The 18,015-nt window shown below is 46.6% G+C and overlaps 1 protein-coding gene across 1 annotated transcript in view; it reads right to left on the bottom strand.

Moving 5' to 3' along the window:
• setbp1 (SET binding protein 1) overlaps positions 1–18,015 on the bottom strand; it is a 33,907-nt gene that overhangs the window by 10,073 nt on the left and 5,819 nt on the right. The window contains exons 2-4 of the mRNA XM_046387244.1: positions 16,419–17,007; positions 2,409–2,830; positions 34–1,944 (exon numbers count right to left, since the gene is read on the bottom strand). Coding sequence (XP_046243200.1) covers positions 34–1,944; positions 2,409–2,830; positions 16,419–16,853 — 2,768 coding nt within the window. The 5' untranslated portion in view covers positions 16,854–17,007. The remainder of the gene's footprint in view (positions 1–33; positions 1,945–2,408; positions 2,831–16,418; positions 17,008–18,015) is intronic.

Genomic DNA, 18,015 nt, shown 5'->3' with positions numbered 1-18,015 from the left:
AGGGTATGGGGGTGTAATAGTAGTGCACTGGACCTGCGTCGAGAGGCGGGGCCCTTCTCAGTTTGATCTGAGGTGCTGTTGTTGTCTGTCCCGATCCCACTGTCACTTGGAATAGTCTCCTCACTGTGGGACTCGCTGATGGGGGACAGAGTCACCTCCTTCACCGATGCCCCTTCTGACAGGTGGGAAGGCGAATTAGCCAGAAGGCGAGGAGGAGACAGTTTCCACCCCCCAGAGAGGAAGCCCCTGCCTGGTGGCTTGGAGGGCAGGGCTGAGATGGGCTGCAAACTGGGCATAGTGGCATCAGAGTGGCTGGCTCTTACAGATGGAGCACTGGAGCTGGGAGACGAGGTTGTGGAAGGCACTGCAGAGCTGTCATAGAGACTGGATGCAGACACAGACAGTAGGGGCTTGTCCCTAGTGACTTTGGGAAGGTTGGAGCCTTGGGTTTCTGCTCTGGGTTTACGTCCTCTCTTCTTCCCGATGTAAATGGTGCCTCTCTTGCTGACATTTATCTGTTTTCCCAGCCTTGCCTCAATGGTGGAGGCCATGGCACTCATAGCTGAGGTAACAGGGGCAGAAGATGACTTCAGAGACAGCATGCCATTCTGACTGGAACCTGAGAGGATTTCATTCAGGATGCTCTGCATTTTGCCAAGCTTCATCTTACTCACTGGCCTGGAATGGCCCCTGCCACGCTTCAATTTCAAACTGTTGGCGCTGGTATTCGTGGAAGCCAGTTGTACTAATGTGTTTAGTGTATGTGTCTTTCTTCTACGGTTTAGCCCTGCAGAGGTTTCCTGTGCCAGTGGGCTTGGAGGTGAGGTGGAGGTGCCCTCATGAATGGTCTCCACTGTTAGGAGTGGCTGTTTCTTGGGACGTCCTCGTTTCCTTTTAACGGGTGTGTGGACGGTCAGGCTGTCAGTGTTGGTGTAGAGGGGGCTTGAGGGGGTGATGGGGAAAGCTGAGGGTGGGTCAGCTAAGGTCGAGGGGCTACCCCGGTTGTCTCTCTGGGGAGAAGTGAGGCTGACATGGCTTTTAGCTTTCAGGTAGGACCATCTGTCCTTGGCCTTGGTTGGTCTGGAACCAGCTGTGGAGCTGTGACTGGGGCTAGGACTCAGAGCCACCCTGGATCTAGGGCTGGGACTGGGGCTAATATTAGGCCTGGGTTTCGGGCTGGGGCTGGGACTGGGGTTTGGGCTGGGGAGTCTGGGGTTTGTGTTAAGAGTGGGTTTGTTGATGTGATTGTGAGGAGGCTCTCTGTGTTTGATGGTGTCTGTACTGATCCTAGGACGACCCACAGGGTTCTTTCTCACCCTATTAGCACTCAAAGCTGACTCCAGGTCAGACCCGCTTGTAACCGTATCTCCTCTTTCTGCCCTGTCTACCCTCTCTCCTTTTTCTCTTTTGTCACCTTTATCTGCTCTCTCTGCCTTTTCTATCCTCTCTCTACTGACATCAGCCTGACTTGTGAGCCGAGAATCATTTTTGTGAGAGTCCATCTTATGTGCTACTTTGGGTTCTGGGGGCCCAGGCTGGTGTTTCTCTGTAGAATCAGAGTCCTGCCGTTGCTGTGATTGCTCCTCTACAGAAAATGACTCGTCAAAAGAAGGTCTCCTCCGCCTCTTTCTTCCTTTCCCTTCCTCTGTCAGAATGGGCATCCCTCTGTCTTCTTCGTCTCCTCTCCTCCCAGCAACTGCTCGCTCTCTTTCCTCTTTTCTCCTTTCCTCTCTTTCTTCGTGGAAACGCTCAACTGTCTCCTCTTGTCTGTACTTCTGCCTCTCCTCTGAATTAGTTGGGCTCTCCGATCCTTTCTCTGTCTGCCTTCCCCAAGGTGTATCAGCACTGTGGGGACTGCAGAGCATCCTCTGGGAGTCCTTCCTGCCGTACTTCCTTTTGATATTCCCAAAGAGCTGTTCACTGACCTCTTGCAAACACCTCCCTCTGTAAAGATGAAGGAGAGAGAGACAACGTTTTGTGTACTATACAATCGGCACCAGTATGAGTATTTAGTAATTTTATGTGTCACCAAATACAGAAGTGGGCCTCACCAGAGGACCTTTGATGCTAACATGACAAGTCTGATTCAACTGTTCTTTTAAAATTGTGTTAAACATTAGGATATCTGGCAATATATTGCAATTTCTTTGCATTATAATTGTGTTCTGAAGTTGTCACTTCATCTCTCTTTAAATTTTCATTATTATTATTGTTATATTATTATAGCAAATGACTATCAAATTTGAAAAAATGAAACACATACATATTAATATATAATATCGATACACAAAATACCACAACAAAGCATTGTATCATCTTGTATCAACATATACAGTATACACTATTTTTGTTCTAGGGATCTTGTTTGTCTCATGATGATGTCAACCATGTAGGAAAATGAAGTTTACCTGCTGAGAGAGGTCAGGTTGAGAATACTAGCATCTGTAACCACTGGCAACTGCAGATCTGGAGTCAAGGATCTCTGAGGTGAGGGACTTCGTGCTGCTGTTCGTGAGAAAGGCTGGGCTGAATCGAGCAAAGAGCTCCTACTGGCTCCTGCCAGTTCTCTGGCTGGCTCAGAATCTGCAGAATTGGCAGGGGATGCAGAAGGTGCAGTAGATGTGATCCAGTCTGGACCGATCTGGTGTTGGTGTGCGTGAGTGTGTTGGAATTGTTGCGTGAGGGTGTGTTGTGTTTGCTGGGTGTGTGAGAGTGTGTGTGCAGGAAGGAGGGAGCTGCGAAGCTGGTGTTTGGGCAGAGTGTGATCTCCCAGTAGTTGCAGCAGGCCTCCCTCTCTCTGCTCAGGCATTCTGAACTGGCGCTCGTATGTCTGCGGATGACAGAAAAGAGAGAGGCAAAGTCTGTTTACTACACAGAGACTGCAATCACAAGACAGCTTTATATAGCTGCAGGGAAACACAAATGATATGATAATGATAATGTGATAATAAAACTATGCCTTCTGAAGTTCCTGTCGTCATAACATCAGCCTGTCTTCACAGAGAAGATACAAATTTAGCACAACATCTAGTTCTACATAGTTTCTTTTTGTTAGCAGACAATCAGATCAGTGATTTGTCGTATTATGATATGACATTTTTGTCTTTTCACTGCAGTACAGAGGCTTTTAATACATCTTGTGTGCAAGAGCAAACAGTGTGCCACTAAACAAAAAGCTTGTTTACAGAGCAATTAAATTCCTGTGGCAAGGATGTTGCATGCTGTGAGAGCTGGGGGGATGGAGTTGGGGGTGTCTGACTACACACAGTATTAAGCACAGTAGCTCAGATCAGCCGTGTCCCTAACTGCCCTGGACTTAGAATTATTTAATTCATATAATCTTCATACATTCTTCTTCTTATTATTATTATTATTCTGTCAAAAAATATGACATCATTTATTTCCAAATCTAAAGTCCACCTTCACACAGCATTCATTTGCATCTGTCCACGTAAAACTGAAAATGCAAAAACTTGATACACATAACCTCGCTTTCTGTATCACTGCTGCATAATCAGTGTACTGCTGGAAGATGAGAAATGGAGCAGCGGATGGCCTTTGTGGTTTAGCCTGTTATTAACAGACTCAGTATGACGCAACAAGACACTGTTCTGCTGCGCTGCAGGGAGATGTAACCTAACCGCAGGCCTGCCTCTAAGTACATACACACAAGCGTGCAAGTGCACACGCACACACTCACACATGCATACAGTAGATGTACACATTTCAGATACTTTATTAAGCGCTGCCTTCACATGTTGAAGCACAAAATGCTAACGAATGAACATATGAGTCAGGTGACCAGTTTTAGCCTAGATGTATCAATACTTTGACAGTTTGCAGGGACACACAAAAACCCCCTTAGAAATGCTAATAAAATGTATCAGTGCTTATATTTGCAAAAACAACTTAATCTCTTCTATCTTTAACCCTGTCAATGCCCCATCAATGTCACTTTCAATCGCCTGTAACATTTTTCTATCTGTGTCCGACTTTGTTCTCTCTCTTCCTGCTGTCCCATCACCAGTCAGGCACTTGCAATTATTTCGTACTTCCACACTGGCTGCAGAAGCTGTTTATCAGCCAGACGCAAGCTGCACGCGCTCACAAGTGCAAAGCACACCCAAACGGCGAGTAACACAACACGCAAGAAAACACTAAGCAGCATAAATGTTTAAGAGTGCCAGAAAATGCATGTGCTTATGTGCACGTGCACACTCTCTTTTATCTCCTGAATACAGTGCTGTGGTATCCTTTTGAGCTCTAAGATGTATGTGTGTGTGTGTGTATGTGTGTGTGTGCATGGTGACACTGGAGAAGAGACACTGAGTCCACAAGGGGATAAGATGACAGACACCTGATACACACATGCTTTCTCATTTAACCTGTCCTAGAATACCTGCTGTTTCAGGTTAAAGGAGGGCACAGTAAAAGAAAGAGACAAGAAGATGGAGGTGGTTAGAGAGACAAAGACAGGGAGACACACACACACACACACACACACACACACACACATACAAATATATTTAAAATGTATCCTCCCCACTAACCACAAAGCAACCACAGAGAGATAATAAAGAGAGGACGCATGGACACCTTTGGCAGTAGATATAGGAGAGCAAAAGGCAAAAAAACAAAAAAAAATGAAAAAACAGAAATAGCTGCCCCCGCCTTTTTGGTTGTGGTTGAGTTATTGGCACCAGTTCAGCTTTTTGTTCTTAGTTTCCGGCCTTCTACCATCCTCTCCTCCCTCTCATCTCTGCTCCACCTCTTACGATCCATGAAGCATTTCTAGGGAAAACACACTCACTGTCTGATATTCACACCAGCAAACACAAATAGATCGCGGTACTCCCATGGTTGTTGTAGTCAACACAGTGTGAAAAGAGGGTCAGCCTTGATCACTCATACAACCTGACAGGTTTCCATACCATGATTACCTGACATTTTGATATGTAGTGTGAACTTTTCCATTTTTTTGCACTGTCCCTATCACTGTATCGGAGGTCCTGTTGTTGTTATGAACTTTAAAACTGTACTATATACTATATATAACTATAAGCCTGCACATTGCTGCGTTAAGGATTCAAGGATTCAAGGATTCAAGGATTCAAGGATTCAAAGGCCAAAGAATAAAAGAAAAACATTGTTGTACTTGGCACGTTGATGGTGATATTTCCCTGTGGTGCATACACCATCCTGCTCCTGTCATGTGCTGTGTGAACAGGGACTACCATCTCCCTGTGCTACTGCTGGCCTGCAGCAGGGGGCAGCGGTTAGGAAACCAGCACTAACATGGACTCTGACCCTCCGAGGAAACCCAGAGCTGTGAGGCTTCCACCTTTTCCACACTGTCTTTCTTCTACATGTCCCTCCATCGGATCAAATTTAGATAAGGAGAAAGGCCAATACAAAACAGACCCACAGCATGTTAAGTCCACCCATCTGATGCACTCTCCCTCCCTTGAGGCTCAGGGGTTAAGAGTCATACTCCATAGCTAGGTCAACAGCCATTTCTAGGATGTCTTCCTCTAGGTGAACACTGTAACAACATGGATTGGTCTCAGTCAGTCACACAAAGGCTCTCCAGCACCAGAACGCAGGCAGATATGGAGCAGCACATTCCTTTCCACTGGTGATGTAACCATCAGATAAGGTCGGAGCGCAGCGGAGGAGGTCATGGATAATATGTGACTAAGTGCTGCAATCACCCAACTGAAAGGCACTTTGCAAATGAGTCAGCATATATTTACTGACAAATGTGTGTGTGTGTGTGTCTGCATGCAACATTCACACTCTGTTTGAAAGGAGATCTGGATGTAAAAAAGTTGCACCCCTTTCTCCTCCAGTTTGACGTGAGAGGAGGTATGTGACGGCCCCTCCTGTCCTTTCCTCTCCTGCAGCCTCTCGTTTTCCACTGTTGAATAAACTGAGTGGAACTTCTCCCTCACACACACACACACACACACACAAACAGAACACCCTGGCTGCACCATTATACTGGGAAAGAACACCCTAAACAGGCACACCCAAATCTCACAAGCCAGCACACATATACACACACATATACACCAGCAAACATATACACAAACTCCATGCACACAAACACAGACACACACAAACATGCTGCCCTTCAATAGTTTTTCGCAGCCTTTTATTTGGCTGCACGCCCGGTGGTTAGAGTGTTTCATTTTTCCCTGTGTATGGAACTGGGCAGCTGTCCAGGCAGACACACAAAGAGAGAGAGAGAGAGGCACAGAGAGACAGAGGGAGAGAGAGAGAGAGGGAGAGAGAGAGAGGGAGAGAGATGGGGAGGGAGGGGGGGGGTTACTGAAAGAATGAGAGCAACAGAGAGGGAGGGAAGAAGAGGATCAGCAGAAAAACAAGAAGAGAGGTGCCCAGACCCGCTAACAACTAGTTCCCTCCGAAAACCTTATGATTGATATGATCTTGTCTTTTCCTTCTCCCTCTCTCTCCTTGTCACACACACACACACACACACACACACACACACACACACAATCTCCTTGGCTTTGACACCATGCTGTCTCCCTCTGCCCCTGTGGCCTTGTGCACCCCCCCTCCACCTCCTCCTCTTCATATCATCCCTTCTTTTCTTCTTCTTTTCTCTTTTCTGGAGCTGACCATTCTCCCCCTGTGGGAACTACACCCCCACCCCCACCCCACCCCTTCTCTCTAGCCTCATTCAGAGCGCTGCTTTGCTGTGATCTGTGTTTCTGACAGCTCTGCACACACACACACACACACACACACACACACAGCTCCTCTGCAAACAAACACCATGAATACTAACACGGCTTTGTGTCCACAGCACTTAAAACGGGGTAGAAGGAGAGGGAGGGAGCGAGGGAGGAAGGGAAGGGAGGAGGGGTGAAGAGAAAAGGAGGGAAAAGCGATGGAGGAGAAACGAGGCACTGTGTTGATCTTGTGGCCACTCTCACAGACCTCCCCCCTGCCCCCCCCATCCCTGTTTCTCGTTCTCTCGTTCTTCCCACCAGTTCTCCTGGGAATAAAGACTTCCATTCATGTGCCTGAGGAGACCCACAGCAGGGGAGAGAAAAGAGGGACGAGAAGGGGGAGGGAAGAGGGGGTGTCAAGGTGGGACAGTTTGTGGTTCACTGGGATCAGGCCCACTGCCTAAAACTGTGTGTATGTGTGTGTCTTTAAGTCTACTTTCACTCAGCATGTGCTGCCTAAGCCAGCGCTTTACTATCTCAGATCTGGTGGCATCCGTGCCAGGCAATGCATCTTCTGGGAAAGCTGGGTGGGAAAGTCTAGAAATTGGGCTCCATTCAAAACTTCCACTCTTGGACTAATGCTGCAATTCCAAAACTATGCGTTCAGCCTAAAGCAGGCACAGTTTAGCAAAAAAAAAAAAAAAAAAAGGGAGCGTGATTATTTGGGTCCAGTGCTCTTTCCTTTTACATACTGTTACGTACCCTGCCTGCTGTGCCTGATCAAGCATTCAATCTACAGTACATTTGTCCTTTAGCTTACTGTAAAGCGGGAGCCAGATTTAACACACAGCAGTAGGTCTCAAGTAAAATGTTCCCTCCTACGTCCACAGCAGTAATCCTTCAGATTGGAGGGCTCCTAAAGATAGAAATGAAACACCCGACAGTCTCTTGTCACACTCTCTTGAGACACGCTCGGACGTAGATGACTCAATCTGAACAAAAGCCTGTGATTGGCTGAACCGAAGCATATTATTACGGAGCAATTGGAGGTTTTCACTCGCTCTGTAATGACAGACACATTTACATGCTACACAAAGTATACATCTAATCCCTGGTATTAGCATTAATGGTGTGTGTGCAGGCATATGTGTGTCCTGCGTGTGAATAGCGCTAAGAGCCACATTAGAGGAGTTTTTTCATAGTGATTATTACAGCGATTATGTACCAATTGTTCCTTTCATGGACGTGGCCAAACCTCCAGTAACAGCATTATGCCTTTCAGTCAGTCAGCCACATGCTCAGCACAAAGAAAGTATACACACACACACACACAGTCTCACACACACACACACACACACACGAAAGCAAAAGCACAACTCCACTGCAGGTTGGACTGCTTCATTAATGGACCAAATGCTGTTTAATCAATGCATTTTGGGGGAAGTAAATCACACACCCATTCATACATGTGCAAAACCAAAGGAGCATGTTGTTCACCCTACTCTGTGGACCATATGACCCAATCATACCACTTCTGTACAACAGGAAACAATTAACAACCAATGAGCTGCTCTAAATCCTAAGGGATGACTTCCTGCGTGGAATGATGGGTAATTCAAGACAGAAGCTGTGCAGAGATTAAACACTTCCTCTGTGGCAAACAGGGGTGTGTGACAGCAGAAACCTCACTCCCTGATTATTTATTAAAAAATAATGCACTCGAATATATTGTTGTCTAATTACTGAGACAACAATTTACTACATCAAATGTATGTCTCATATGACGCCCCAACAATTAAAATGCCTAAGTTCCTTGAAGTTCATTGTTTTAGTTTAATAAAGCAAAGCAAAGCAATTAGTTAACTGTTAGGAAATTGACAGTTTAGATAGTGAACAGCAGAGTGCTGATGGGAAGTGAATGACTTAGTGAATGGGAAATGAAACAGTGGATGTTGTGATTTGCCATCGCCACAAGGACATCCCAAAGAGCAAACAGTTTTTGATAATCGTTTCCAGGGCTGCCCCCTAAAAGCAGACCCGGAGTTGAATCAGTGCATTTTTGTTTTATAGCTGCGTCAGTGTAAACAGAGCAATGCAGGAGCAACAGCATGGCATCCTGTAAACTTTACAAACTGAGTCTCAAAATGACCAGGCGACAGACGTGGACGGGACTGTGATCCCGGACAGGAAGAGTCGGGGCGGCGCGACTCCAGTCTGTTAGCTAAAACAGGTAAAACATGAGACGCCGCTGTTTTCTGCTTTATTATGTTTTTCTCAGTTAAACTTGAATATTTTTGGACCCAATGGTTGGCCAAAAAAAGCTTTTAGAAGGTGTTACTTTGGCCTTTAGGAAATTGCGATTTTTCTCTCTTTTCTGACATTTTATTGTCTAAACAATTACACAATCATGATATTAGTCAACAGATTAATCAATAATGATGAAGAAGAAAATTATATGCAGTTCGGCTGTAGATCAAATAGTTTTCCAGCAAATGATGCTTACAAACATTTGCTGACAGACGAATTACTACGTACTAAAGAACGACTCGCGTCTACACTTAAAGTTTAGAGCCCGCAAAGTACTACTTGTATTGCCTGGTCTACACATTTCTGTGAATGTCTCAAGTCCTCAGATGATCCCCAGCTTGCAGAAGAGAGTCAGAGAGCCACTGTAATGACATCCTCAGTGGCAGGGACAATGGGCAAAGTGAGACACAATAGTCTTAACCAATCAGACTGCCCGCCTCCCCTCAGGCCCCCTCACACCAACAATGACGCCTTTGTACGAGGCTGCACTCCACTCGCGCGTTCACACACACACACAGACCAAAGCAGAGCATCCTACACTTTTCTCAGACAGTCACAAAGAGAGGCAGGAGAGGCAATGCAGCACATCCAGAAATGCATCAGTGCACAAAAAAAAACTATGCAAGAATGAGAGTGTGCATAGTTTAGCTAACAACCTGGCCCTCCGTGTGTGTGTGTGTGTGTGTTTTCCTCCAGGCCCGGGCACATGACTGCAGCTGCCCCCCTCGCTGCCTCGTCTAAACCGGCACCCCTCCTTGTTGTAGGTGAGAGGTCACACAGTGTGGCATTCCTCTCAGTCTGAGAGCGAGCGAGCATTACAGTGAGCAAAGAGGGCCAAGAGAGAGGGAGAGGGAGAGAGCGAGCAGGGCAGAAAACACAAGGGGGCAAGAATGCAACAGAGCAGGGCAGGTAAAAGATGAGGAGCACAGGGCATTTGGGAGGGTGGAGAGTGTGTGTGTGTGTGTGTGTGTGTGTGTGTGCTGAAATGGACCACTAAACAGAAGACCCTTGTGGCTCTTCCCTGCTTCATAAACACAGCTGTTTGTTTAGTCTGAGCCGTCCCGAGGGACGGACACGCAGACAGAAGGACAGACAGACACATTTATATCATTTATTCATGTCTGCGTCCATACTTAAGAGAGAACGAGAATAAATAAACAGCAGAACTACAGACGGATTAATTTACACAGGCTGGTAGAAAGACGTGAAAAGCAGCACAGAACTGGGCAGGACGACGCAAAGCCTGAAAAGCTGCGGCTTAGAGGCTTTATAATGATTTGCATGATGCTTTATGCCACATATTCACGCTTGTGTCCATATTAAGTATGTTTTCAAACCAGCTAATTAAAAAAGTCAACATGGCTTAAAAGTATTGTTAAAAAAGTCAGTCATGACAATAAAGCTGGTGAAATGACAATAAAAGCACGAGAATAAAAGACTTTAGTAAGACGAGGGTTGGACACTTGTCTTGCTTTCACACACACAAACACACACACACACACACACCCCTTCTGACAGGCATGTCCCAGACAGCTGATGGGGCCATCAGATTTCACTGACAAACACACTTACACTTCAAGTGAGACGCAGTGAAAGTCAATACGCTGCGTCTGTCTCTCTTTTCCTTTCACTCCCATCATCCCCTTTTCTCCCCTCCATGCCATGAACATCACTCTCTGTCCCCGATGGACCTCCTCTCAAAACCACAAAATACACTTTTCCTCACACACACACACACACACACTGACTAACCACAGAAGCAGAGGCATGATGGAGCCACACTAACAAAGCAGCCACCAGGAACACATGATGCTGTGACTCAACATCATCCGTGACCGCAGAGGACATCAAACATGGCCTCCCTCCAGATAATCCCACAGTTCTGTGAGTCACAGCCAACCGCTGTCCAAAAACCCAGTCCAGGTCTTTATTTTTATAGAGTCCTACACTTATATTGATGTTGCCATATCAAAACCATGACTGCTTTGATTTAAGCTTTCCTCTTTGATGTTTTCTTTATAGTTCAATGGTGACTTGGTATCCTTTTTACTACATAAAGTCTGTTTTGTTTAATTTTAAGAATCACTACTCACTGGGGAATCTTAGAACATTTGACATTTTGGCAAAATATTCACTGCCAATGTAAAATGCCTTCATGTTCATTGGTAGCTGCCCCCTGACTGAGCCACTGGCATTTCTTTAAGTGCAAGTAGCTGCCCCAGGTCTTCATTAAAATGTAACTCGAGCTAGAACCAGCTATTATAGTCTGCCTGCATCTGCCTGAAGAGGAACAGCAACCCACTGGGACTGGACACAATAGTGAATGAATAGGGCTTGACCTTTGGGACAGATTGAGAAGATGGTATGTGTGTGTCTGATTGAGAAATTAGCTACAGTTCCAACCAAATGGTCAGCACAAACACACACACACACACACACTCACCAAATCCAGCCCTGAGGGTAAGAAAGCAAAGGCCAGACTCCAGTTGTCTCAACCCTGACCCACTCACACAAACAATTCAGCACACGCACACAGAGAGACACACACACTGACACTGAGGCCCACACAACTGTGGAGTCCAGCTATCAGCTCAACTTTTGAATGTCCGGCAGGGTCAAAGTTCATCTCTTCTTCTGCCAGCCTCCAGTGTTCCTTTGTGTGGCTGTATGTGTGTGTGTGTGCTTATAGAAGTGACCTTGCAGAGTCATTCATTGTGAATACACTGCAGCAGCAGCACTACTGCAGAGGAGCTGATTAGGAGCCGTCTTGTTTAGTGTAATGTGAAGTGTGTGTTTATGTTTTTGTGTGTGTGTGTGTGTGTTTGGTAGTAGGAAGATGACCAGATTGTGTTTTGTGTGGCCTTCCTTTAGGTTTGAGAAATAGTCAGGAGCAGATCTGAGGTTAGATGTGAGAATCTGTGTGTGTGTGTGTGTGTGTGTCAGTGTGGGTGTCGGTGTGTGTTTCAAGTGTGTACAGGGTGTGTATGGGGGTCAGACACAGATGGACAGCTGGTGTTTCAGCGGTGCTAAATCACTCACCCCTCCCCAGCACACAAGCACACACACACACACACACACACAAATACGCACATACACATGTCCCTTCCCCCATCAACCACAGGGAAACGCCCCTTAAAGCATTCCCAGCTCTTCTCAAAGAACACTGCACGCTGCAACACACACATACACACACACACACACACACACAGACCAAAATAAAAGCCTGGTTATTTTCACCACAATGACAGACACCAAAAAAAGTCTAATATGACAGTTTGGTCAGACCGTATTAGAGGTGATCATTTCATGCTCATACACATTTATAATTCAGTCAAGGATTCCTCTCTGTGAGTAAAGCTTTGCACACACAAACACAAGCTGACACACACTCAAACACACACACACAAACACACATTTTATGAGCTCATCAAGTCCCTCAGGTCACCAACCGCCATCTCAGCCATGGATAAAAAAGCTCACATCAGAGGGCCAACTATTTCACACACACGCACACACGCACACACACACACACACACACACTTGGTGTGGCAACTGTGGCAGCATTAATTTCCTTGTGAATGCACTTGACTAACACATAATAATCACAAACACTACTGGGAGACCACCAAGCAGCAACACACACACACACACACAGCCAGGGGGACCACCAAGCAGAGGGGCTGTCAAGACAAGATAAGTGTGTGTCTTGCGTCAAGGTTTCGCATAGACACACATACACACAGAAACAACAACAACACACGGCCTGGCCTGGACTCCTGGAAAAGCTCTGGCTTATCTCTCCCCACAGATAGTGAAATGGATTAAGAGCCACATTTGGCACGTCCAGAGAACTGGACAGATAACCAGGAAAACACTCTCTCTAACTGCAATCAGTGCTCAACATGATTTGTGAGTGGGTGCCTGTCTATGTGTGTGTGTGTGTGAGAGAGAGAGAGAGAGAGAGAGAGTGGATACATTTTAGCTTGCGTATGCTCCCCCGTGTGTAGGTACTGGACCGATAACTGTGTATCTATGTGTGTGTGTGTGTGTGTGTCTGGAGGAGTGATGCAGTGGTTGACCCAGGACCCAATCCGTTAGAACACACACATTCATCTTCCAAACACACACAGTGTGCCCAGACAAAGAGCTGTGTGTGTGTGTGTGAGGGGACGTTCAGCATGTGTGTGATGTCAGCTGGAGACAGCGTAGGGGAGCCCATCATATCCCGTTTATGTGTGCGTGTGGGTCTGTCCCCTGACACAAGACGCCTGCTCGTTGACCCCCCCCCCGGTAATGGATGCCTTCTATGAAGATGATAGGAAGGTGAGATTCCCTTTGAGGTTGGGAAACTTTTTTCTCATCTCTTCTCTATGCATCACTCCCTCGTTCACTCCTTCACTCCTTCCTACATAATAGATGTTGCGTGGTTTTACTCCATGGTGACAATAAACTGACATTTTAGATACTAATGAATCGTCATTTCTTGTCATCGCTGACAACTGTGGAGTCACACGACTGTATTTTTCCGTCTATGAAATGGGACACACCACACTGCTATGGACAATTCTTCTTTCTTTCTTTCCATTAGGGGATTTTTTAATTTTCTCTGCTACATAACATTTTACACTCACATATTTGGACACTCATATAAAATGTCAGGGAGTAAAAATAGTGTACTGAATTGCAAGCACCAGTTCTGCCTTGCAGAGTCACTCGTGAACATTTACAACCTCTTATCTATCTGCATATTTTTAGAGTTTGTTCCACCTTTTACTTGCTGTGTCCTGTTAATATTTGATGCAGGAACAGTTTCTAGTTTCCCTGCTGAAAGTTGAATCTTAGTATACAGTGAAGAAGAGAAGTTTTGACTCAGAAGAAAGAATGGGTAAAACACACTCCATTTCCATGTCTTTCTTTACACCATTCTACATGTTTGCCTACTTATTTGTCTGTCTGTCTGTCTCTCCCCTTCTCTGTCTATTAGAGTCAAATCTCTGTCTTAATGGGCATCTATTGTATCCTGCCCCCCACCCCTCCTCTATTCATCACACTACCACACGCACATGCACACTCCCTCTGAGGGGGCCCCTTAACCAGGCTCTCCATATGCCTGACCCCCACCTCCTTTCTCCTCCTCCTCCTCCTCTTTCCACAACCCCCTTCTCCTCTCCCCGTCTCCTGCTCACACTCTGGCTTCTGCTCTGTTGCTGCTGCTGCTGCCCCACGCTGCCATCTGCTACAAGACAACAGAGGGGTGAAAGAGGGAAGGAAGAGGAAGAAAAGAGTGGTGCAAACGAGTGAGTGAAAAGAGGAAGACATGAGGGAAGAAAAGACTGAGGGGAAGAGCAAAGAAAGAGGGACAGATAAAAGATAGAGAGGGAAAGAGTGGATGTGGGCACAATACAGCAGAGAGCAGAGAGGCTGTCCATCTGCTCCCCCTCTCACTTCCCCTCCCGTCCTGACACACACACACCACAAAGAGGGTATTTAACCCCAACACACATGCACGCATGTGCGAGCACACACACACACACACACACAGAAAGCAGCCCAACCTCTCTCTTTAACCCGTTCTTCTCCAGTGAGCTTGCCTGTATTACACCCTTGGGGTGGCAGGTGATGGGTGGATGGAGGGAAATGATGTGGGGGATGGGGGGTGTTATGGGGGCGTGGGGGGGGGGAGCTATTGAGGGACAGAGTGTAGAGAATGAAGGGTTGAAACTGATCTGAATCAACACCAACACATCCTCCCCTCCCCAAACCTCAAATCTCAATAGAGACCAGCTTGCTACCTCTGTCACTATGACAACCTCTGTCAATCATACTGTAGCAGTGGGCTTCCAAACGGGGGCCAGTGGTGCTGGATTAGAAACGACTGCTCACGCGTCAGAGCGCAGGGTTCAGCTCACTCAGCTCACTAATGAATAAAACACCTGACATTTTTAGTCATAAAAATGCCTTTTCATACTTTATTTACAGAAAGGTGACAGCAGGTCACACACTGTGGTGAGAATACACATCCTGTGGCGGCGGATGACGTCAACATCTGCCTGCGACAAACCAATTTTTTTCTTTCCAATTTTGGTGGCAATTTCCTATTTGAATCAGTACTCAGACTGCGTACACAAAGTGTAGGATTCAGGTAGTGATTTCAACCAATTTTTCTTTTTTTAGAAAACCCAGCATGCAGTTTCCAATCAATCCAATCAATGTTTTGGGGCTATGAAGCAATGTCTGCTACCAACCCCGCGTCACCAATTGCAGCTACTGCTTGTTACCAAGAAAAAACATGTTTTCTCTGCTCTCCCCTCTTATTGATCATCTTGTGACTTATCTTTCAATCCATTTTTACGGGTTTAAGGGTCTGTAAAGTGAAGAATGTAGAGACTGTATGCAACTTCAGAGAGCCTACAGCCTAAATGAGAGGATGAGCTGCATGCAGCCTCTAATTGGTTCACTACTGTATCTCCTTTCTTTTCCTTACTTTACAGAGCTCATCTCTATGAGTAAATTAGACAAGAGGTGTACATAACAGTTTAGCCTTGAACGAATTTCAAACGTGGATCTTCCAAACAGATCCTTGACGATGCCTGTTGGTTTTTGAGATTTGAAAAGGCCATATTTTTCTGAGAGGCGGGGTGTTGCATCATACCCCGACCCAGCACAGACAGAGAGCTGTTTAACCATGCAAGACCAGCTTGTAGTCACGAATAATAATCATGTACCTGCATTACCTCATGAGCACCGTGAACCTGAGTTAAAACCACAAGACTGAAGCATAACAGAGCAAAACATGGCTCAGCATCACGTTGACAACATGACGCCTTCCTGCTGGGCCTGTCGAGCTCCATGACATCGAGATGGCTGTCAGGTTTGGACACACACACACATCATTGTGTAGGTCAACACACTCAGCAAACACTGGATTCCCCAAAGGACCTGTACATACACAGTGTCACACACACCAAACACCAGTGTAGTGTGTAAAAGGTGCGATGGAGGAGGGGGCGGTTAAGGGTGCGTGACCCACAAGAGCTGATTTCATTAAAGGAGAGGAGAGGAGAGGAGACAGGAAAGCTCTCTGTGTATATGACCACAAATGGAGAGAGCAGACACCAGCTGTCACTTGCTTATGTCAGCCCTATTCTCAGCTCCTGTGTGAGTGTGTGTTGTGTGTCACCGTGTGATCTCAGCTAGCCATGACTGGTTTCAATTACGCAGCAAACTTTGACCCTGTGTAACCAAGGAGGGAAACGAGCTACTGACAGAGAGAGAGGTACAGAGAGGTGGAGTGTGTGAGAGCGGAGGCAGTCAGTTCAGAGATGTTAAGATAGAAAGAGCGCATGAAAATCATACCGTACGTGATACATTACAGCTGCTAAAAGGGCAGCACTTCCAGGGATGATGTCTTACCCTTTTTCTGGGGGGTCCTCGTTCGTCGTCTTTCTGGCCCCGCCCTGCTCCTGCCCCGCCTCCTGTTCGTCCCTGCCGCCCCCCTTTGCCCTCTCCAACTGGAGGTCTGATGGTCATCCTGATCTCGGGGGGACAAATGTAATTCTCAAGGTTCTTGGGGGGCTTCTTGGTGCGCTTGGTGGTCTGTATCTTCAGCTTTAGACTTCCTTCCTGGAAACTCGCTTCCTTGATGGAGAACTCCTGCTCCTCCAGAAGGCCCTCCCCCTGCTCCTCTAGCCCCTCCCCTTCGCTGATGGCACCGTTAATGACATCATCACTGCGCGTCAAACCGATGCCCCCTGCTCCTTGCCGGTCCGCTTCATTTGGCCCCACCCTGCCTCCCAGTAACTCCGCCTCTTTGGGTCGGACCGAGCCAACCAGGTCCCTTGGCTCCATCCACGCTCCCGCCAGAGCCAGTCAGGATGGGGGAAGCTGTGGCAGCCAGCCAATAGGAAGATAGAGAACAGTAGTCTGTTGATTGGTTGGTTGTCAGTCAGCTACTGGGGTTGGGTTGGTTGTCCCACAGGAACACAGCGAAGCCAGGGACAATCTGCGAACAGAGAGCAGGTGAATGATATGATTAGTAAGAGTGCTGTCATCCCCATAGCTTCCACTCCAGCACTACCTCTCAGCACAGGCCTGCCCGCTGTCATCAACATCATTAGCTGCCTGTTATGTATGAAGACAAACACACAAGCTCATCACAGAGCTGTGGAGGCATGCTGCCATGCTCTCATTTGCATTAACAGACTCATTTTTGACACCCACTATCTCTTGCCTCCTCTCTCTCTCTCTCTGTCTCTCTCTCTCCCTCCTCTCGTCTTTACTCACTCCTTGCTAATCTTCTCTCCCTCCCTTCATTCTAACCCCACGACAGATCTGAAGCTGAGCCGTTCAGGCACTAGAGTGATCAGTGCAAAATAAGACATTCCTCTTCTCTGCTCTAAAACCAGGCTGAAGTTAGCCTGAGGACACAAAACAGAAAAAAAAAAATGAAAGAAGCTGACTTCTGGTTTTTTTTTTTTTCTTTCACCAGAGCAGGGACGGAGGGAGGGAATCACACATGGGGAAAAGGGAAGGCAGCAGAGAAAGACGGAGGGAAGGAATCTAAATTCTTTCCCCAGATGTGGTTTACGAGCTGGTCTGGAAAAACCAGCGTCTGAACTGTTTTACACACGCATGCAGAGGCACTGATACACGGATTCGTGAAAAACTCTATACACTCATGCACATAAATACACATACAAATGACAATGTTGCTGTCACTGAGTACACTTCTTCACCCCTGCTGCCATTGAAACGCTCTACAGGGAAAGAGTTGCGGTAGCCATTTGTCAGAGGATTCAGGTTTTCATTTTCTTGGATCATTGCACACGCAGGCACGGATATCACATACTTACATCAATACACATATGCACTTACACAGGCTCACTTACACGCAGGCGTACAAACAGAAAGCAACCAAAACAAACAGTGGACTACACTTCTCACTATAGCTCCAGGGAATCCCATCTGTCAATATGACATGAGGCATGACTGAGCTGGAAGTGGGGAATGC

The sequence above is a fragment of the Scatophagus argus genome, chromosome 4 (genome assembly GCF_020382885.2).
Source record: "Scatophagus argus isolate fScaArg1 chromosome 4, fScaArg1.pri, whole genome shotgun sequence".
Classification (NCBI taxonomy): domain Eukaryota; kingdom Metazoa; phylum Chordata; class Actinopteri; family Scatophagidae; genus Scatophagus; species Scatophagus argus.
Note: the sequence above shows the minus strand (reverse complement) of the source record. Positions and strands in the feature narration are given on the sequence as shown.